This window comes from Oncorhynchus mykiss, chromosome 9 (genome assembly GCF_057628025.1).
Source record: "Oncorhynchus mykiss isolate SJ-2025 chromosome 9, ASM5762802v1, whole genome shotgun sequence".
NCBI lineage: Eukaryota > Metazoa > Chordata > Actinopteri > Salmoniformes > Salmonidae > Oncorhynchus > Oncorhynchus mykiss.
This window is the reverse complement of record NC_143030.1, coordinates 21886211-21905846: the sequence shown is the minus strand read 5'-3', so window position 1 is coordinate 21905846 and position 19636 is coordinate 21886211. Positions and strand designations below refer to the sequence as shown.

Below are 19636 nucleotides of genomic sequence, written 5' to 3'. Positions count from 1 at the left end.
GCTTGAGATCATCTACACAATAAATAAACGAGAAGAAAAACTACCAGGGAGAGAGGGATGGAGGAGACGAGAGGGCATCAGCGGGCTTGTTGATAAGCAGAAGGGATGGACGGATGACAGGAGGGATAGAGAGTAGGCGTGGAGGAGAGGGAGGAAGGGCAATAGAGGGAAGGTGTGGAGATGGCATCAGTTGTCTTGTTGCTGTGATGTTGTTCTGCATTGAGCCTTGCAGTGAGAACAGGATTAGCTGTCATGTAGAAAGTTCAATACAAAGCCAGGTGGTAGATGTAGTCCATCTACTTGTAGTCCATCTATTTGTAGTCCAAGTAGATGGACTACAGGAAGTATAGCTTGTTCTCTACTTCCTATTTGTTAGGAGAGGTTGTAGAGAGGGGGGTGGCTGTGTCTCAAATGACACCCTAGTCCCTCATGTAGTTCACTACGTTTGACACTCAGGAATCAATTAATATCAGGATTTACGGATTACTTGAGTGATGTGAGATTGACTACTTTTGAAGTGCCTATGATACTCATTCTCCTATTCCTATAGCAGTGAGTTTCATATAGCATGTATCCCAAATGGCACCCTATTTCCTAGGGGCCCTGGTCAAAAGTAGTGGACTCTATAGGGAACAGGGTGCTCTTTATGATTGAATTACTGTGTCATGCTCTTCTGATGTGCATAAGCCCTATCTGTCTGTCACTCATCTCTCATCGCCATGATGACGCTACTTTAAGGGATTACTCAGACATCATCAATCTACCAAACAGAGCAACAGATCAAGAGGAAGAGGATAGGGGTCACAAGAGGTCAAATAATGTAGAGACCACCAGTCATCTAACGTCTGCCTATACGCTCTATTCCTCTTTATTTTGTATTATTTTATCAATTTTTCTATATCTACTTTGTGGATGACACAAGTAATTTTTCCAAAATTGTTTACAAGCAGATTATTTCACTTATAATTCACTGTATCACAATTCCTGGTGATCAGAAGTTTACATTCACTAAGTTGACTGCATTTGAACTGCTTGGAAAGTTCAGAGTCCATCTACACTCTCTCCCTCTCTCTCACTTTCTGTATTTAACCTACTCTATTCCTTCAGTGTTGTTTCACCTCTTTCTAGTTCTCTCCTTCTTGGTTTATTCTCTTCTCTCTCTCTTTCTGCCTCCTGTGAAACACCTACACTCATTTACCTCTGTCTTATCCTACATCCTTATTTCTCAGCACCCCTTCTCTTCCTTACTTCTTTCTTTCTCTCTTGCTGCCCTCTGTCTCCCTGACTCTGTCTTTCGCTCTCTCTTTCTCCTTCTCTCACACTGTCCCTTGATCTCACTTCCCTATTCCTCACCCTGTCTCATGCTCACACACCCTCTGTCTCTCACTGACTCTCTCTGACTGTGACTCTGTCTCTGTCTGTTGCTCTCTGTCTCTCGGTCTCTGTCGGTTTCTCTCTGTCGCTCTCTGTCTCTCTGTCTCCCTCTGTCTCGCTCTGTCTCTCTCTCTCTCTGTCTGTTTCTCTCTCTCTCTCTCTCTCTCTCTCTCTCTCACTGTCTCCCCCTCTCTCTCTCTGTCTCTCTTAGTCTCTATGTCTCTCTCTCTCTCTCTCTCTCTATTTATCTGTCTCTGTCTCTCTCTCTGTCTTTCTGTATCTCTCTGTCACCCGCTCCCTTCATCCGACTGCAGCATAAGAAGTGCATTTCAATGCTTTCAATATATCGCATGCCTTTCCTTTCCTTTCCTTGAGTGCTGCTATCTTTGTGCACAAAGTTTTGATGCTTTTCCTTTCAGAGGTTTTCCTTGTCTTGTCTGTCTGATGAATAAAGATAGCTGTTAACAACTGCACTACTTTGAGAGAGTTTCCCTGTGTGTGTGTGTGTGTGTGTGTGTGTGTGTGTGTGTGTGTGTGTGTGTGTGTGTGTGTGTGTGTGTGTGTGTGTGTGTGTGTGTGTGTGCGTGCGTGCGTGCGTGCGTGCGTGCGTGCGTGCGTGCGTGCGTGCGTGCGTGCGTGCGTGTCTGTGTGGGCGTGTGTGCACGTGTGCTTGCATGCATGTGTGTGATCGAGTTACTCTAGGGAGGATGTCAGACCAGACCAATCACTGAACTGGAAGAGATGAATAACGATTTTCAGAAGCAGTAATTGGAGGGGATAAAAGTGCAGGGAATCAAGCTGACTGGTCCTTATGGCTTTCCGATGGGATGTCCACACAAAAGTCAATTTCTCCTCCGCCCCTGTCCAGACGGATTGAGATTTTCAAAGCAGGCCAAATCCATTGATACCGCTTCACCACCCTTCTAACCCCAATCTCTCACTTTCTTGTTTTTCATCTTCCTCTGCTACTCTCTGGATCGCTGTTTTTCAGTCTCCGTTTTTTTTCTCTGCCTCTCAATAAACTATTCTCACAACCTCTTACACTCCTTGTCTCTCTTTCTTCTGTTTCTCTCTGTCTCAGTTTATTTTTCTCTCTCCATCTCTCTGTTTCATTTTCCGGCCTGTTTCTCCCTCCTATCTCTGTAGGTTGTGAGAGTCCCTCCTCTATTGCTACAGTATTGCTACAGTATTAAGGCATCCTCCTCCCCCTATCTTCCCCCTCTCCATTTCCCCCTTTCTCCTCCCTCCTTCATGTATCTCAAGTGGAGGTCGAGCTCTCTCACACACACAGCCATGTCACAATGTCAACCCACTGGTCAGTCCAGCTGGTCAGAGAAGAGGTGTCCAAAATCTGGATTCCCCCCCCCCCCCCCCCCCCTTTCCCTTATTACCCCTATTACATAACTCTCTGAAAGAGAGAGGGAGAGTAATAGCCAGCCTCTCTGACCTCCCACCAGAGGGGGGAGACACAGTGATTGAATGGCCATCAGTGGATCGCCAGCTGCTCATTTGGCATCACAGTCCCTCCTCCCTTGATCTCCTCTTTCTCTCATCTCTCATCCCTCCTCTCTCTCCCTATTCCCTGTCTTCCCATCTGTTCCTCTGCTGTCTGTTCCTCTGCTCTTCACCTTCCTTTCATTCATTCATTCATTCATTCATTCATTCATTCCTTCCTTCCTTCCTTCCTTCCTTCCTTCCTTCCTCTTTGCCTAGGTGTAGGGATACTACTGACACACAGTGCAATTGAGGCCCAGCTAGCACATTTGTTTCCTTGGGGGAACATCAGTTTTTGGTTTCCCATTGGCTCTGGGAATTATTATAATGATTTTTTTTATTTAACCTTTATTTCTTTAGGGAATGAAGCCCTAAATAACCAGTAAAACGGAACGTTTTTTTTAACATTCTGAAAACAGAAGTTGCCGGTTCTGAGAACGTTTTACCATGGTTCCCTGATACTTTTCCTGGGAGGTGTTAGTAATGTTCTGAGAAAATAAATTATACATTACTTGAAGGTAATTAAATAATATTCTGAGAACATATTTCAATTAGACTTTTAATAACACTGACAGCTTATTTTGGGTTAACTGTTTTGAACCAGCACAGACAGTGCCCTCAAAGCTCATCACTAAGCTAAGGACTCTGGGACTAAACACCTCCCTCTGCAACTGGATCCTGGACTTCCTGACGGGTCGCCCCCTGGTGATAAGGGTAGGCAACAACACATCTTCCATGCTGATCCTCAACACGGGGGCCCCTCAGGGGATTGTGCTTAGTCCCCTCCTGTACTCCTTGTTCGCCCACGACTGCATGGCAATGCACGACTCCAGCAACGTCCTTACATTTGCCTACAACACAACGGTGGTAGGCCTGATCACCAACAATGATGAGACAGCCTACAGGGTGGAGGTCAGAGACAATAACCTCTCCCTCAACGTGAGCAAGACAAAAGAGCTGATTGTGGACTCCAGGTAAAGGGAGGCCGAGCACGCCCCCATTCACATCGACGGGGCACAACAACTCCTATTCCCCCTCAGGATAATAAAATATTTGGCATGGGTCCGCAGATCCTCAAAAAGTTCTACAGCTGCACCATCAAGAGAATCCTGACTGGTTGCGTCACCGCTTGGTATGGCAACTGCTCAGCATACGACTGCATGCGCTACAGAGGGTAGTTTGTACGATCTAGTACATCACTGAGGCCAAGCTTCCTGACATCAGGACCTATATACTAGGCAGTGTCAGAGGAAGGCCCTAAAAAAGACTCCAGCCATCCTAGTCATAGACTGTTCTCTCTGCTACCGTGGGTTAAGCAGAACCGGAGTGCCAAGTCTAGGTCCAAAAGCCTCCATATCAGCTTCTACCCCCAAGCAATTAGACTGCTAAACAGTTAATCAAATGGATACCCAGACTATTTGTATTGACACCCTTTTTTACACTGCTGCTACTCGCTGCTTTTTATCTATTTATAGTCACTTGACCCCTACCTACATGAACATATTACATACATTTACTAACCTGTACCTTCGCAGATTGACTCAGTGCCGGTACCCCCTGCATATAGTCTCATTATTGTTTTTATTATTTTTTATTATTTTCTAGCAAATATTTTCTGACTTAAAAAAAACAGTATTGTTGGTTAAGGTGTCACGTTCTGACCTTAGTTCCTTTGTTTTGTCTTTGTTTTAGTATGGTCAAGGCGTAAGTTGGGGTGGGCAGTCTATGTTTGTTTTTCTATGTTGGTTTTTGTATTCGGCCTAGTATGGTTCTCAATCAGAGGCAGGTGTCGTTAGTTGTCTCTGATTGAGAATCATACTTAGGTAGCCTTTTTCCACGTGGGTTTCTTTTTAGTATATTTCCTGTTTAGTGTTTGTCATTCCCATTACGGGACTGTTCGTTTGTTGCTTATTGTTTTTGTTCAGTGTTCATTTTTGCTTAATTAAATTATGGACACTTACGACGCTGCGTTTTGGTCCTCCAATCCTTCTCGCTTCTCCTCCTCAGAAGAGGAGGACGAGATCCCTTACAGAAACACCCACCACAAAAGGACCAAGCAGCGTGGTAACGGGCAGCAGCAGCGATCGCAGGACTCATGGACGTCGGAGGAGATTCTGGACGGCAAGGGACCATGGACACAGGCTGGAGAATATTGCCGCCCCAAGGCTGAGCTGGAGGCAGGGAAAGCCGATGAGGAGCCTATGAGCGAAAGCCTATGAGGAGGCAGCACGGCGGCGCAGCTGGAAGCCCGAGAGGCAGCCCCAAAAACTTATTGGGGGAGGCACATGGGGACTGTGGCGAAGTCAGATAGGAGACCTGCGCCAACTTTCTGTGTTTACCGGAGAGAGAGAGGGACCGGGCAGGCACCGTGTTATGCGGTGGAGCGCACGGTGTCCCCGGTGCGTGTGCATAGCCCGGTGCAGTACATTGCAGCACCTCGTATCATCCGGGCTAGAGTGGGCATCGAGCCAGGTGCCATGAAGCCGGTGCTCAAGAGCTCCAGTGCACCTTCACGGTCCGGTCTGTCCGGTACTACCTCCACTTACCAGCCCTCCGGTGGCAGCCCCCCACACCAGGTTGTCTCTCTGTCTTCTCCCTACAGTCTCCCGTCTGTCCTGAGCTGCCAGAGTCTCCCATCTGTCCTGAGCTGCCAGAGTCTCCCATCTGTCCTGAGCTGCCAGAGTCTCCCGTCTGTCCTGAGCTGCCAGTCTCCCGTCTGTCCTGAGCTGCCAGAGTCTCCCGTCTGTCCTGAGCTGCCAGAGTCTCCCGTCTGTCCTGAGCTGCCAGAGTCTCCCGTCTGTCCTGAGCTGCCAGAGCCGCCAATCTGTCCTGAGCGGCCAGAGCACCCAGTCTGTCCTGATCCGCCAGAGCCGGCAGTCTGTCCTGAGCAGCCAGAGCCGCCAGTGTGTCCTGAGCCGTCAGTCAGCCAGGTGCTGCCAGAGCCGTCAGTCAGCCAGGAGCTGCCAGAGCCGTCAGTCAGCCAGGAGCTGCGAGAACCGTCAGTCAGCCAGGAGCTGCCAGAGCCATCAGTCAGCCAGGAGTTGCCAGAGCCGTCAGTCAGCCAGGAGTTGCCAGAGCCGTCAGTCAGCCAGGAGTTGACAGAGCCGTCAGTCAGCCAGGAGCTGCCAGAGCCGTCAGTCAGCCAGGAGCTGCCAGAGCCGTCAGTCAGCCAGGAGCTGCCAAAGATGCCTGTCACGCCGGCGATGCCAGAATCGCCCTTCACTCCAGCGCTGCCAGAGCCTTCCTCCTGCCCGGCGCTGCCGGAGTCTCCCGCCTGTCCGGCGCTGCCGGAGTCTCCCGCCTGTCCGGTGCTGCCGGAATCTCCCGGCCATTCGGGACCCGTGGTGTGGGTCCCCAGTCCGAGGTCGGCGGCGAGGGTCGCCGCTCATAAGAGGCCACGGGGGTGGTTGAGGAGGCGGACAAAAACTATGGTGAAGTGGGGTCCACGTCCCGCGCCAGAGTCGCCACTGCGGACAGACGCCCACCCTTATAGGTTCAGGTTTTGCAGCCGGAGTCCGCACCTTGAAGGGGGGGGGGGGGGCTACTGTCACGTTCTGAGCTTAGTTCCTTTGTTTTGTCTTTGTTTTAGTATGGTCAGGGCGTGAGTTGGGGTGGGCAGTCTATGTTTGTTTTTCTATGTTGATAGAGACTGTGTGTGCTAGAGACTGTGTGGGTAGATGAAGGCTGGGCGTTGGGGGCTAGAGACTGTGCGGGTAGCTGAAGGCTGGGGGTTTGGGGCTAGAGACTGTGCGGGTAGCTGAAGGCTGGGGGTTTGGGGCTAGAGACTGTGCGGGTAGCTGAAGGCAGGGGGTTTGGGGCTAGAGACTGTATGGGTAGCTGAAGGCCGGGAGTTGTGGGCTAGAGACTGTGCGGGTAGCTGAAGGCCTGGAGTTGGGGGCTAGAGACTGTGCGGGTAGCTGAAGGCTGGGGGTTTGGGGCTAGAGACTGTGCGGCTGAAGGCTGGGGGCCGCAGGGATCGATCCGACAGGACGGCAATGGTAAAATTAGCAATTAACTGGCAGGGCGGTGCAGCCGCAGTGTGTAATACGCCTGGCCAGGGGCCAAATGCCCAGGGGCCAAATGCCCAGGGGCCTCTGCCAACAGCAGCCTCTCTGCCTAATTGTCAGCGTGAGGGAGGAAAAGAGAGCAGCGAAATAGAGGAAGGAGGAAGGGGAGGAGAGGGAGGCCTCCCATCCCAGTGTCCTTTAACAACTTCCAACGGTCAAATGTACTTTGAGAGAGTTTATGCGTTTGCGTGTGTGTGTGTGTGTGTGTTTGGCTTCTTAGCTAAATGTAGAGAGGAGGGCAGGGGAAGCCCAGTAAGAACTGCCTGTGGGCACAGGTCCAGCAGAAGACTCCAGACACTCTGTGCATCCAAAAGGGCACCCTATTCCCCATATAGTGCACTTCTTTTGACCCGGACCCATAGGGAATAGGGTGCCATTTGGGACTCAGGCTGTCTCTGTAGAACTAATATGAATCTGACCATTTCCTCCTTAATTATTTATCTCCATTTGCTGCTGATTTGGTCCTTTTCTGACTGGCCTCCTTAGCATACGCCGCAGTAGGGTGCATAATTACACACACACACACACACACACACACAAATGGACAGGCATGCATAAGCACATGTACAGACAGACACTTGTTTTATATAGGAGAGGTCAGGGAACCAGTGGGGGTCCTGATGGGAGATTTCAGGAGGATGAGAAGCAGAGACAGAGACAGGGAGAGTGAGCGGGAGAAAGGGAGAGAAAGAGAGAGAGTAGAGTGTAAGCTATAGCGTGACCGAGACAGAGAATACTCAGCAGGTCTCTCAGCCACTCAGAACCCTAGCAGCCTGGGCTGTGTTGTGTTGTGTATGAGGGGTATCTCTGCTCTCTCCATAGGGAGAAGACCTGTCATTCTGTCATTCTGTTATGGTGTATCTCTGCTCTCTCCATGGGGAGAAGGCCTGTCATTCTGTTATGGGGTATCTCTGCTCTCTCCATAGGGAGAAGACCTGTCATTCTGTTATGGGGTATCTCTGCTCTCTCCATAGGGAGAAGGCCTGTCATTCTGTTATGGGGTATCTCTACTCTCTCCATAGGGAGAAGGCCTGTCATTCTGTTATGGGGTATCTCTGCTCTCTCCATAGGGAGAAGGCCTGTCATTCTGTTATGGGGTATCTCTGCTCTCTCCATAGGGAGAAGACCTGTCATTCTGTCATTCTGTTATGGGGTATCTCTGCTCTCTCCATAGGGAGAAGACCTGTCATTCTGTTATGGGGTATCTCTACTCTCTCCATAGGGAGAAGACCTGTCATTCTGTTATGGGGTATCTCTGCTCTCTCCATAGGGAGAAGACCTGTCATTCTGTTATGGGGTATCTCTACTCTCTCCATAGGGAGAAGACCTGTCATTCTGTTATGGGGTATCTCTGCTCTCTCCATAGGGAGAAGGCCTGTCATTCTGTTATGGGCTACAGTAAATACTGTAGGGGTCATTCCAGACCTCAAACATACATGCTCAAACACGTACATAAACATGCACGCACACACACACAAAAACCACTAATTTTTCCTATTCAATATTCTGTGCAGTCGGGTAGATGCTTGTGCTGTAGATTGATGCGCAATTACAATGATGTCAATCACTCCACAATTCCACCGTGCTGCGGGAATTAATAAATAATCTGCCTTGAAAGAAAAGTGAACAATTTATAAATCCTGTACTGTACATTCCAGATCTCCCTCCATTCGTCTATTTCTCTCTCCCCCCCCCCCTCTCTCCCACCTTCTGTATCTCCCCTGTTTCCCTTACAAAGCGCTCACAGTAACAGTAAGACTGATGTAGGGTTTGATGGAATTATAGTTATTAAATTAACCGTAGCTCACACTCACAAACACTTCATGGCTGACCTCCAATCTCTAAATAAATGACTTAATACTCCAACCGGGCCCTGTTTTATTACTCACTGATTTACTCTCTATACTGCCCCTACCTAAAAAAAATCACCCACACTGGCTAAAGAGAGTTAGTTGTACAATATATTTCAGATTTAAGACTCACAAAATCTTATGGAATAATGTGTCCACGCTTACTGTATAGGCTACCTGTCTAAAAATACGTACTGTCTAGAAAGCATTCACACTATGCCAATATGAAGTGTAGATTTTCATATCGCAATACATACTGTGAAGAGTTACATGGCATTACATAATGACCCTCAACATGACATCCCCCCCCCCCCCTTTGAGAAAGGAACAGCATGCGTTGCGTATCACCAGATAATCACAGTGCCTTGGGATCTACAGTAAGCGTGACTTTCCTCATTACAAATTATGCTAGCGTTATACCTTTTCGCCGTAAGGTATTTCACTCTAAGCTAGTGGGAAGTGCGGCATCAACACATCGTGGGATCCTATAATGCTCTATTGATCTGTTGTATGAGAGCCCAGTGGTCCCAGAGGAAGGGAAGGTATGTTCTGCTCAGTGATCACCCAGGTGAAAACCCTAACCTCCTTCAAACTAAAAGTCCTAACATAAGCAGGTCTCACATTATAATGATCTGGTACAGGTGAGACCAGTGGGCCGTAGAGGACTGGGGATACTGTATCTTTTGGTCAGTGATCATTCAGGTGAAAACCCTGACTGAGGGTAATACACCCAGCAGAGAGACTACTCAGCAGGTGAGCGAAGTTTCCCCTACTTACAGTTTCAGGATCAGCTCCCCCTCCCCCAATCCTAACCTTAACCATTAGTGAAGAAAATGCTGGAATGACCCAAGATCAGCATGTTCACCCTACACCCGGATAACTGATCCAGCAGGAAGACTACTATCTGGGGCTAACTACCGAGCTACTTGGGGAAGATCTGTGAGGAACCAGAGCTATGTGGATAACAGCTGTTTTAGACTTGTCTAACTGACACTCCAGATGGGCAGACAGAGGGACAGGACAGCCAGGGGTTGAGGACAGCAGACTGTCAGACGCAGACAGACAGGTGCATAACCGTCCCTGGAAGGTTACAGGAACAGTGAACACAGACAGACAGACAGACAGGTGTGAGACTCAGAGATGGACAGCAGGGTTATAGGGAGACAGACAGGTGTGAGCCAGACAGACAGACTTACAGAAGGAGCTGCTTTCGTCCTTTGTGCCGTCCATGGTGCCATCCGGAAGCATCTGGAGGTAGAAGCCATGCCGGTTGTAGAGTCTTGTGACGATACCTTTCAGTTGGGGCTCTGCAGGTGGAGGGAACAGGACAGGGTTAACAACACACAGGTACCACGGCAACCAACATATGTGTGTGGCCTCATACTGCCCTATCCTACACAAACACAGCATCTGGGAACGTGTGTGTGTGTGTGTGTGTGTGTGTGCGTGTGTGTGTGTGTGTGCTTTAAGCAGGTGGTGGATATCAAAGTTGATGTCCAGCAATTAAAGAAAGACTCTGCGCACTGCAATCTATTTCCTCCCATCTTCCACCTATATTTTAACATCAGGTCTAAGACCTTAAAGGAAAACTCTTCCCAAAAATGATATTTTGGTATTTGCTTCATATAGTTCCAAAAATGTTTTCCTTGTCAGCAATCATGTTTACAAGATGTATAACTTTCAAAATACAGAAATACAGCTGCCCTTATCAAGAAGAAAATGCAGTCAGATTGCAGTATAACTGCAGTACACTTTTACTGCAGTTTCAAAAGTGCAATCTTTTTTGTAAGGGTGGTGTGATTCATTTTGCATTATATGATGCAAAATGCATCATACAGGCTGTATTTATGTCATTTCATTCGGACTAATGACAAATAGTTTGGGTTTGGAATTTTCCTTTAAGGTGTTGTTATTATGGACACATTCTGGAGCAGACTGCATGTAAATGACAGTGTGCAGAGTGCTCCTTCTTACTGGTGAACAAACAGTCACTAAGGGAGAGAACGTTGTGTCCCCCTAATGCATGAGAGCCCTGCTATTTACACTGAAAGGCACCGTCTGTGTCTACAGTGGCCTTCTGATTGATGGGACCTTGCAAGGTGCCTGCTTAAAAAGGGACAGCCTCTACTGTGAGGAAGGTAGGGTGTGTGTGTGTGTCTATTGCCTAGCACGGAGAATGCTTCATTAAAGATGGATAGCATGTGAGACTGTGCTGCTCTGTTTGGGTAGAGGAGTGAGAGAGTGAGAGAGTGAGAGAGTGAGAGAGTGAGAGAGTGAGAGAGAGAGAGAGAGAGAGCGAAAGACAGACAAAGAAACACTTTACTGAGCTACTAAAAGTTGCATGACCCGGGACACCATTTTCCATCTACTGTGGTGCTCTGTTTTGTTGTTTTCAGAATACGTTCTGAGGCAGAAAAGTTGTTTGTCGAGCTAGCTGGGATTTATATCTTATATGAACTGTGAGCTTATCTGCTGCATTTGCAGCCTCTAGTTGTGTGTATTAGCTTTCGGTTGACAGCTAGCGTGCTAGTATGCTAGCTAACGCTATGGGACAACAGCAGTTGTTTACCCTGCCTGACAACATATCAAATCCTTCACTTAGAACCTCCAAATAGCAGGAAAATAATGTGTAGCATCTTACGTAGCTTCCTGTTGACAGCAGGGGACAGCAGTTGTTGGTTTCTTTTTTCTGTGCTCCACACAAGACAGTCTGTCACGTCCTGACCTTAGTTCCTTTTTTTATGTCTCTATTTTAGGTTGGTCAGGGCGTGAGTTGGGGTGGGCATTCTATGTTTGTATTTCTGTGTTTGGCCTGGTCTGGTTCCCAATCAGAGGCAGCTGTCAATCGTTGTCTCTGATTGAGAACCATACTTAGGCAGCCTGGTTTCGCCCTTCAGTTGTGGGTAGTTGTTTTCTGTCTTTGTACCAGACAGGACTGTTTCGTTGGTTCCGTTTTGTTATTTTTGTTCTAGTGTTCAGTGTAATTAAAAGATCATGAACACGTACCACACGGCACCTTGGTCCTCTCCTTCTTTCACCTACGACAGCCGTTACACAGTCCCTCACTTTAGACCTTCCAAGAGCAGGAAATACAGGGAATGTCTAGCACCTTGTTCCAGTGTGCTAGCTAACGATACAGGACAACAGTAGGGTTACCACATTTAACATACCCAAATACGGGACAACAGGAAGATTTTGTGGGACAGTGTAGCCTAGATTAAAATATATATATATTTGTCAGCAGGTGTTTGTAAAAAAAAAAAAAACGTAGGCATTAATATGAGGGCTAAGTGCCTTGCCCCACAAGTTAAAAATATCATATTTCAAAATAGGCCATCATTACTGTCAATTGTGAATTATAATTTTTTACAATATTGTGTCATATAATGGTGTTAACAAACTATATAGCCTTCCTGTATTTTGTTCAAAGCACATTTTGCCTAGTTGCGTGTGCTGGACTATTCAAGTAACTATCCTAAAATCTCAAGAAATGAGCTGGTGTTTTTGGTGTAACAGTAACATTATACTACGCTATTATATTTGGTTCTGAATACAAATAGATCATTGTGATCTTCCAAGGCATTGATTATTCAGCTTTGATCTAACTGTACTAAACGAGCACCACTGTGAGAAGTAGCGTCGTGCTGCTCTGGACACCCCTGCTCCCGTTGCACTGAACAAGCTAATTAAAGCACACCTAGCTACTCATTTGCCTCGTGCAAAATTTGGTGATGCAGAAACGAGAAACTACACGTGTGGCTGTTTTATGAAAATCTGGGAATATGTGGATACGGAAACATTTCTGGCTGTTCTTACTTTTATAGCTCTTCATCAGAAGTGTGCATTTTGTAAGTAGTTAGGCTAACAGTCCTCTCCAAGTTTAGCTGGAATTTAATTTAGCTTGAAAGGATTTGAGAAATGTGATTGGTCGGCGATAGGCCTATGATGTTGGCCTACGTCTCGTCTTGCGCTACGCAGAATATCAGATCTCGACAACAATTTTCATAAACGCAACGTGAATGCAGGAGACAGGTTGGAATGTCTGACTGAAATACGGTGACAAATCAAATAGCACTTCTAAATCAGCGATGTTTGAATTTGTGGGACAAAGGGACCAAATGCGGGACTGTCCCGCACAATCTGTGACATGTGGTCGACATGTTTTCTGTTTTCATGTGCCCCACAGCAGAGAGAATCCTTCACATTAGACCATTAGCAGGGAAAATACTGTATCACATGGATCACAGGGAATGTCAGACTACTTAAGTGCCACTACAATCCAGATTTAATGAGCAACATCAAATATGCATGAGGGTACGGTAGTATCGGGGCATCTGGTAAAACAGGGCTTCTGACACCTTGGCCTTTTGAGTACGGGGAGGAAAAAGATATCACTTGTACAGTTGTGTGTGGCTGCTAAGGGTTTAACCGTTTCCTTCCTGGGAATAGTGAGGGAGATACCTGTACACTAACATTTGTTAAATCATGAAAGGCCCTGACTAACACAGAACGTGCCAGGAACGTTTACGCAATGTGGAAACGTCCAGTTGGTGACACAATGCTGTTAATTGTTGGGTGAAGGTTGTGGCCCCTGGAATGCGATTGGATCCAATAATGACCACCTCATCGGCAGTGGGTGGTCAAACACCAGACACACAAGGCCAGAGTTCAACAATTTGCTTGTTCTGGAGTACAGTTTTAATCCCAAATTAAGCCTCAGTCTACACTTTCAAGCCTCACTTATCATACTGTACTGGACAGAAGCAGCACTTCTCATGACAGTGGATCTTACGCAATATTACAAAATACTGTCTATAGAGACACATTACACAAGCACACGCGGTCAAGCACACACACAAACACACACACACTCACTCCCCCTTCAGTCAAGGTTAAACACAGCAGTAGCTGCTGCAAGTGGTGTGGAGTCGGGGGAGCATGTCAGTCAGACTGGGCTGTGTTCAGCAGAACATCTGGGGGTTCTGGAGAGGGCAGGGGCCAGCCGAGGAGAGCTTCCCCCTCCTGAGTCTGTCCTGCCTGGGCTGGATGAGCTGTCAGGCTGGCCCTGATGGACCTCCCTGGTTCCGTATGCTAAACACTGCAGGGGCACCACTGCTCTACCACTCCTCACCACACACACACACACACACATTGCATGTACGCACAAACACACACCACACGCACGTTGCATGTACGTACACACACACACACAAACACGTTGCATGTACGCACACACACACACACAAACACACACCACACACACAGCCCCACCCAGCCGCAGGCGTCACCGCGGACTGATAGAGAGAGGAGCCATCGATCCAGGATTAGGCGCCTTCAGGACTGCACATGATGTTTTAACATTCTGGGTGTGAAGCAAGGGGGAATAAGCCAAGCCAAGCGGCCACTGGAGTCGTGAGCGGATGAGAAAGCCACCTACAGTCACACACAGGAGGGGAGGGGCTGAGAGAGAGAGTCGTGCCCGTTTTCAGAAACATAACTTTTGCCATTCAAAGGAAGTCTAGGTGTAAGAGACTGTAACAAACATGAATATATTCATTTGTCTTACCCATTTAAGTCACAATATTCCCCAGTGTCTCACATCTGACAACTTGACCCATTCCCATTGGTTTCTTTTCCTTGGCTGTGTGTGGTAACTGAGTGCAGAGAGATCTGAGATGGATGTGTGTGCGTGCGTGTGTGTATGTATGGGTGTGTGTGTGTATGTGCGGTCTGAGATGGATGTATGAATGCTGGCAGGTCCCTTCCCAGAGCATGGAAGTGACGGACACATCTAAAGGAATGGGGTTGGCAGGGGGCAGAGGGGTGGACTGGAGCCGTCACACACACACTGATGCCCACTCTACGTGGGACCTCTCTGGCATCCTTTCTCCGTCCATCCATCCATCCATCCGTCCACCCCCCCCCCCCCCCCAGTCCGTGGAAGCGTAGTGAGTTATGTGGTTTGGATCCCTCCTAATAATGCCATATATCAACCAATCAGCAGGGGATAACAAGGCATTACTTTTCTCTGCTGAAAGAGAGAGGGAAGAAAGAGAGGGAGGCAGATAGAGGGAGAGAAATAAGGAAGAAAGACAGAGGGAGTGAGAGGAAAGAGAGAGCTAGATGGAACGAGAAAGACCTAGCACACAACAAGAGATGGAGAGAGAAAGAGAGAAGCAAACGAGAAAAAAGAGAAGGAAATGAGAGGTAGAGAAGCAAAGCGAGAGAGAGAGAGAGAGAGAGAGAGAGAGAGGGAGGGATGTGTGGGAATTGCGTGGCTGCGGCGTGGAAGGGTAGCAAGGGATGACAGAGTTATTTCATTAGGAGAGATTCACTCTCTTAATAAAAGAGGAGCGAGCATCACGCCTTCACGACCAACGTCAATAAAGCGCTGAGGCGAGACGCTGCTTAACCAAACCAGCCTGTCTGTCTGTCAGATACACACTGGAGAGAGATGGTTTCATTTAAATTTGCTTTGGTAAATATGCTTGTTCCAGTTTAGTTGACCTATTCACAGCAGTACAAGGCCATTCAGACAGAATATCAGGAGATAACAGTATTGGATGTGCTGCAGGACATTGTTCATTATACTGTTAAAATAGCTCAAATAACTCAAAGGATATCGGTATGACTTAGATTCAATTACAGGTTCATTCAGTGTTGGAAAAAGAAGATATCTTTTAACAGAAAATGAGTCAGGTAAAGGTGAAAGTCACCAAGTAAAAACTACTTGAGTAAAACTATTTGTTTTGAAATATACTCAAGTTTCAAAAGTAAAATTGTAAATCACTTCTAATTCCTTATATTAAGGAAACCAGACGGCACCATTTTTTTCTTCTTATGGATAGTCAGAGGTACACACCAACACCAGTATACCACTCTGAATCCCACTGCTGGTTGGCTTCTGAAGCTAAGTAGGGTTGGTCCTGGATGGGAGACCAGATGCTGCTGGAAGTGGTGTTGGAGGGCCAGTAGGAGACACCCTTTCTTCTGGTCTGAAAAAAAATATCCCAGGGCAGTGATTGGGGACATTGCCCTGTGTAGGGTGCTGTCTTTTGGATGGGATGTTAAATGGGTGTCCTCACTCTCTGTGGTCACTACAGATCCCATGGCACGTACTGTTGGGGTGTTAACCCTGGTGTCTTGGCTAAATTCCCAATCTGGCCCTCATACTGTCACCTAATGATCCCCCGTTTACATTTGGCTCATTCATCCCCCTCCTCTCCCCTGTAATTCTTCCGCAGGTTGTTGCTGTAAATGAGAATGTGTTCTCAGTCGACTTGCCTGGTGAAATAAGGGTAAAAGAAAGTGTGTGAATTGGACCATTGTCCTGTCCGGCTAAGGATTCAAAATGTAATGAGTACCTTTGGGTGTCAGTGAAAATGTATGGAGTACAAAGTACATTATTTATTTGGGAATGTAGTGAAGTAAAAGTAATCAAACATATAAATAGTAAACTACAGACACCCCAAAAAACTACTTAAGTAGTAGTTTAAAGTATGTTTTACTTAAGTGCTTTACACTACTGCAATCATTCTTTTTTCTACCTAATACAATCCAGTAATCTTGCTACTGCAGCTCATATTGTATTTGCTCCCACCATCACAGCCTACAGCTGTTAACGCACCCACCAACTTAGATTTCCACTAGCGTTAATATTTTTATCTGTAACATTTACATCCATGGCAACAGAAGCTACTGATGAAATAACACCTAACAACAGCACAACCCCCCCCCCCCCCCCATATATCTGTTACCATAACAAAAGTTTAGAGACCTGCTGCAGTAGCTTTCAGGAGAAAGATGCAAACTCGCACACCGACGCACACGCACGCACACACAGGAGGCATAAAAAGCTCCAGGTGCATCTTTCATCACATATTCATAATTACGATAAGTGCGCAGATAAATTGCATCAAATGACCATGTCTGCTCTTGGTGGCCCCGTTTGAGTAAGAGTAATGGGGAGAGAGGCAGGCAGAGCCCACATCCTCATGGGCATATTTAGTGGGACCATCAATCATATCTCGCTGTGAAAGACTCCTTCATCATTCATATAGACATGGGTGTGGTGACACTTTAAAACAAACTATTTTCTTGCCGATGCCGCTGCCACAGCTCTGACTATGATGCCCGCCAACTGCCCACATTTAGGGAAATGGATTTATAGGGTGTTGACGATTGAGATGAGAGAAGCTATGCCATGTATTATGCATCTATTAACGTGAAATGCATTGTGGGTAGTAACGGTGTAATACGAGGAGGAAAAGTAACCAGGTCCAATTGAATGAATCCCTGTTGTCACTTCATACAACCGTTCCAAGTATGTCACTAAAACCACAAAGGAAGTTAAAAGTTGCCCAACAACTCCGGCAGTATTTCTCTACTGACATTGCATTGGCTGGAGAGAGACGACAGCTAGCCAATGAACACAGTACACATCTCTTGGGCTATATCCTATTCACCTAAATAGTGTATTTGGAAATAGGGTGCCATGTTAGGATATAGAAAAGAAATTGAAAGAAAAGTGTGTGAGCACCTAGTGAGATACATTTGGTTGGCTGTCTCAGTCCAAATCCATAGTATCTGGTTTTATAGTATCCCAGGGCAAGGACCAGAGCCATACAATGTGTCTGGTTTTATAGTATCCCAGGGCAAGGACCAGAGCCATACAATGTGTCCGGTTTTATAGCATCCCAGGGCAAGGACCAGAGCCATACAATGTGTCTGGTTTTATACTATCCCAGGGCAAGGACCAGAGCCATACAATGTGTCTGGTTCTATATCCCAGGGCAAGGACCAGAGCCATACAATGTGTCTGGTTCTATATTCCAGGGCAAGGACCAGAGCCATACAATGTGTCTGGTTCTATATCCCAGGGCAAGGACCAGAGCCATACAATGTGTCTGGTTCTATATCCCAGGGCAAGGACCAGAGCCATACAATGTGTCTGGTTCTATATCCCAGGGCAAGGACCAGAGCCATACAATGTGTCTGGTTCTATATCCCAGGGCAAGGACCAGAGCCATACAATGTGTCTGGTTCTATATCCCAGGGCAAGGACCAGAGCCATATAATGCATCTGGTTCTATATTCCAGAGCAAGGACCAGAGCCATACAATGTGTCTGGTTCTATATATCCCAGGGCAAGGACCAGAGCCATACAATGTGTCTGGTTCTATATCCCAGGGCAAGGACCAGAGCCATATAATGCATCTGGTTCTATATCCCAGGGCAAGGACCAGAGCCATACAATGTGTCTGGTTCTATATATCCCAGGGCAAGGACCAGAGCCATACAATGTGTCTGGTTCTATATCCCAGGGCAAGGACCAGAGCCATACAATGCATCTGGTTCTATATTCCAGAGCAAGGACCAGAGCCATACAATGTGTCTGGTTCTATATATCCCAGGGCAAGGACCAGAGCCATACAATGTGTCTGGTTCTATATTCCAGTGCAAAGACCAGAGACATACAAACGAAGGTAGAAACAGAGAGGGTCAGAGACACAAGCAATATAACACATTTATCTCCATCTACTTCTTAAAAGGCAGTCACACACACACACACACACACACACACACACATATATACAGTTGAAGTCGAAAGTTTACATACCATACCTTAGCCAAGTACAGCTAAACTCAATTTTTCACAATTCCTGACATTTAATCAGAGTAAAAGTTCCCTGTCTTAGGTTCACCACTCAATTTTAAGAATGTGAAATGTCAGAATAATAGTAGAGAGAATAATTTATTTAAGCTTTTATTTCTCTCATCACATTCCCAGTGGGTCAGAAGTTTACATACACTCAATTAGTATTTGGTAGCATTCCCTTTAAATTGTTTAACGTGGGTCAAACATTTCAGGTAGCCTTCCACAAGCTTCCCACAATAAGTTGGGTGAATTTTGGTCCCTTCCTCCTGACAGAGCCGGTGTAACTGAGTCAGGTTTGTAGGCTTCTATCATGCCCTGACCTTAAAGAGCTTTATTTTTCTCTATTTTGGTTTGGTCAGGGTGTGATTTGGGTGGGCATTCTATGTTCTTTTTTCTATGTTTTTGTATTTCTTTGTTTTGGCCGGGTATGGTTCTCAATCAGGGACAGCTGTCTATCGTTGTCTCTGATTGGGAACCATACTTAGGTAGCTTTTTCCCACATGGTTTTTGTGGGTAGTTATTTTCTGTTTAGTGTTTTGCGACTGACAGGACTGTTTCGGTTATGCTCTTTGTTATAGTGTTCCGTTTCAATAAAAAAGCATGAACACTTACCACGCTGCGCTTTGGTCCGATTCCTCTTCTTCAGACGACAAAAACCATTACAGAACTACCCACCACCAACGGACCAAGCAGCGTGTTATGGAGGAGCAGAGGGTTCAGGACTCCTGGTCATGGGAGGAGATATTGGACGGAAAGGGACCCTGGAAACAGGCTGCGCACCAGAGTTCCAGTGCTCCCCCACAGCCCGGTTCATCCAGTGCCTCCTCTACGCACCAGGCCTCCTGTAGGTCTCCCCAGCCTGGTGGGCCCTGTGGCAGCCCCACGCACCAGGCTGTCTCTGCGTCTCCTCACCAGGCTGTCTCTGCGTCTCCTCCCTCCAGAGTCGCCCTCCAGTCCGGAGCTTCTAGCGCCGCTCTCCAGTCCGGAGCCTCCAGTGTCTCCCTCCAGTCCGGAGCTCCCAACAAGGGTGCCCAGTCCCGGGCCCGCTACGAGGGTCTCCAGTCCGGGGCCCGCTACGAGAGTCCCCGCTCCAGAGGTGCCACCTAAGTGGGCCAAGCCAGAGGTGAAGCGGGGTCTACGTCCCTCACCAGAGCCGCCACCGCGGAGAAATACTGTCACACCCTGACCTTAGA

At 47.2% G+C, this 19636-nt stretch overlaps 1 protein-coding gene and 1 pseudogene across 1 annotated transcript in view; one reads left to right on the top strand and one right to left on the bottom strand.

Annotated features, from left to right (window-relative positions):
• The window catches only part of fgf11a (fibroblast growth factor 11a), a 117513-nt gene that overhangs the window by 45177 nt on the left and 52700 nt on the right, over positions 1 to 19636 (bottom strand). The window contains exon 3 of the mRNA XM_021614984.3: positions 9982 to 10092. Coding sequence (XP_021470659.2) covers positions 9982 to 10092 — 111 coding nt within the window. The remainder of the gene's footprint in view (positions 1 to 9981; positions 10093 to 19636) is intronic.
• On the top strand, positions 3682 to 6589 carry LOC149980834 (uncharacterized; annotated as a pseudogene).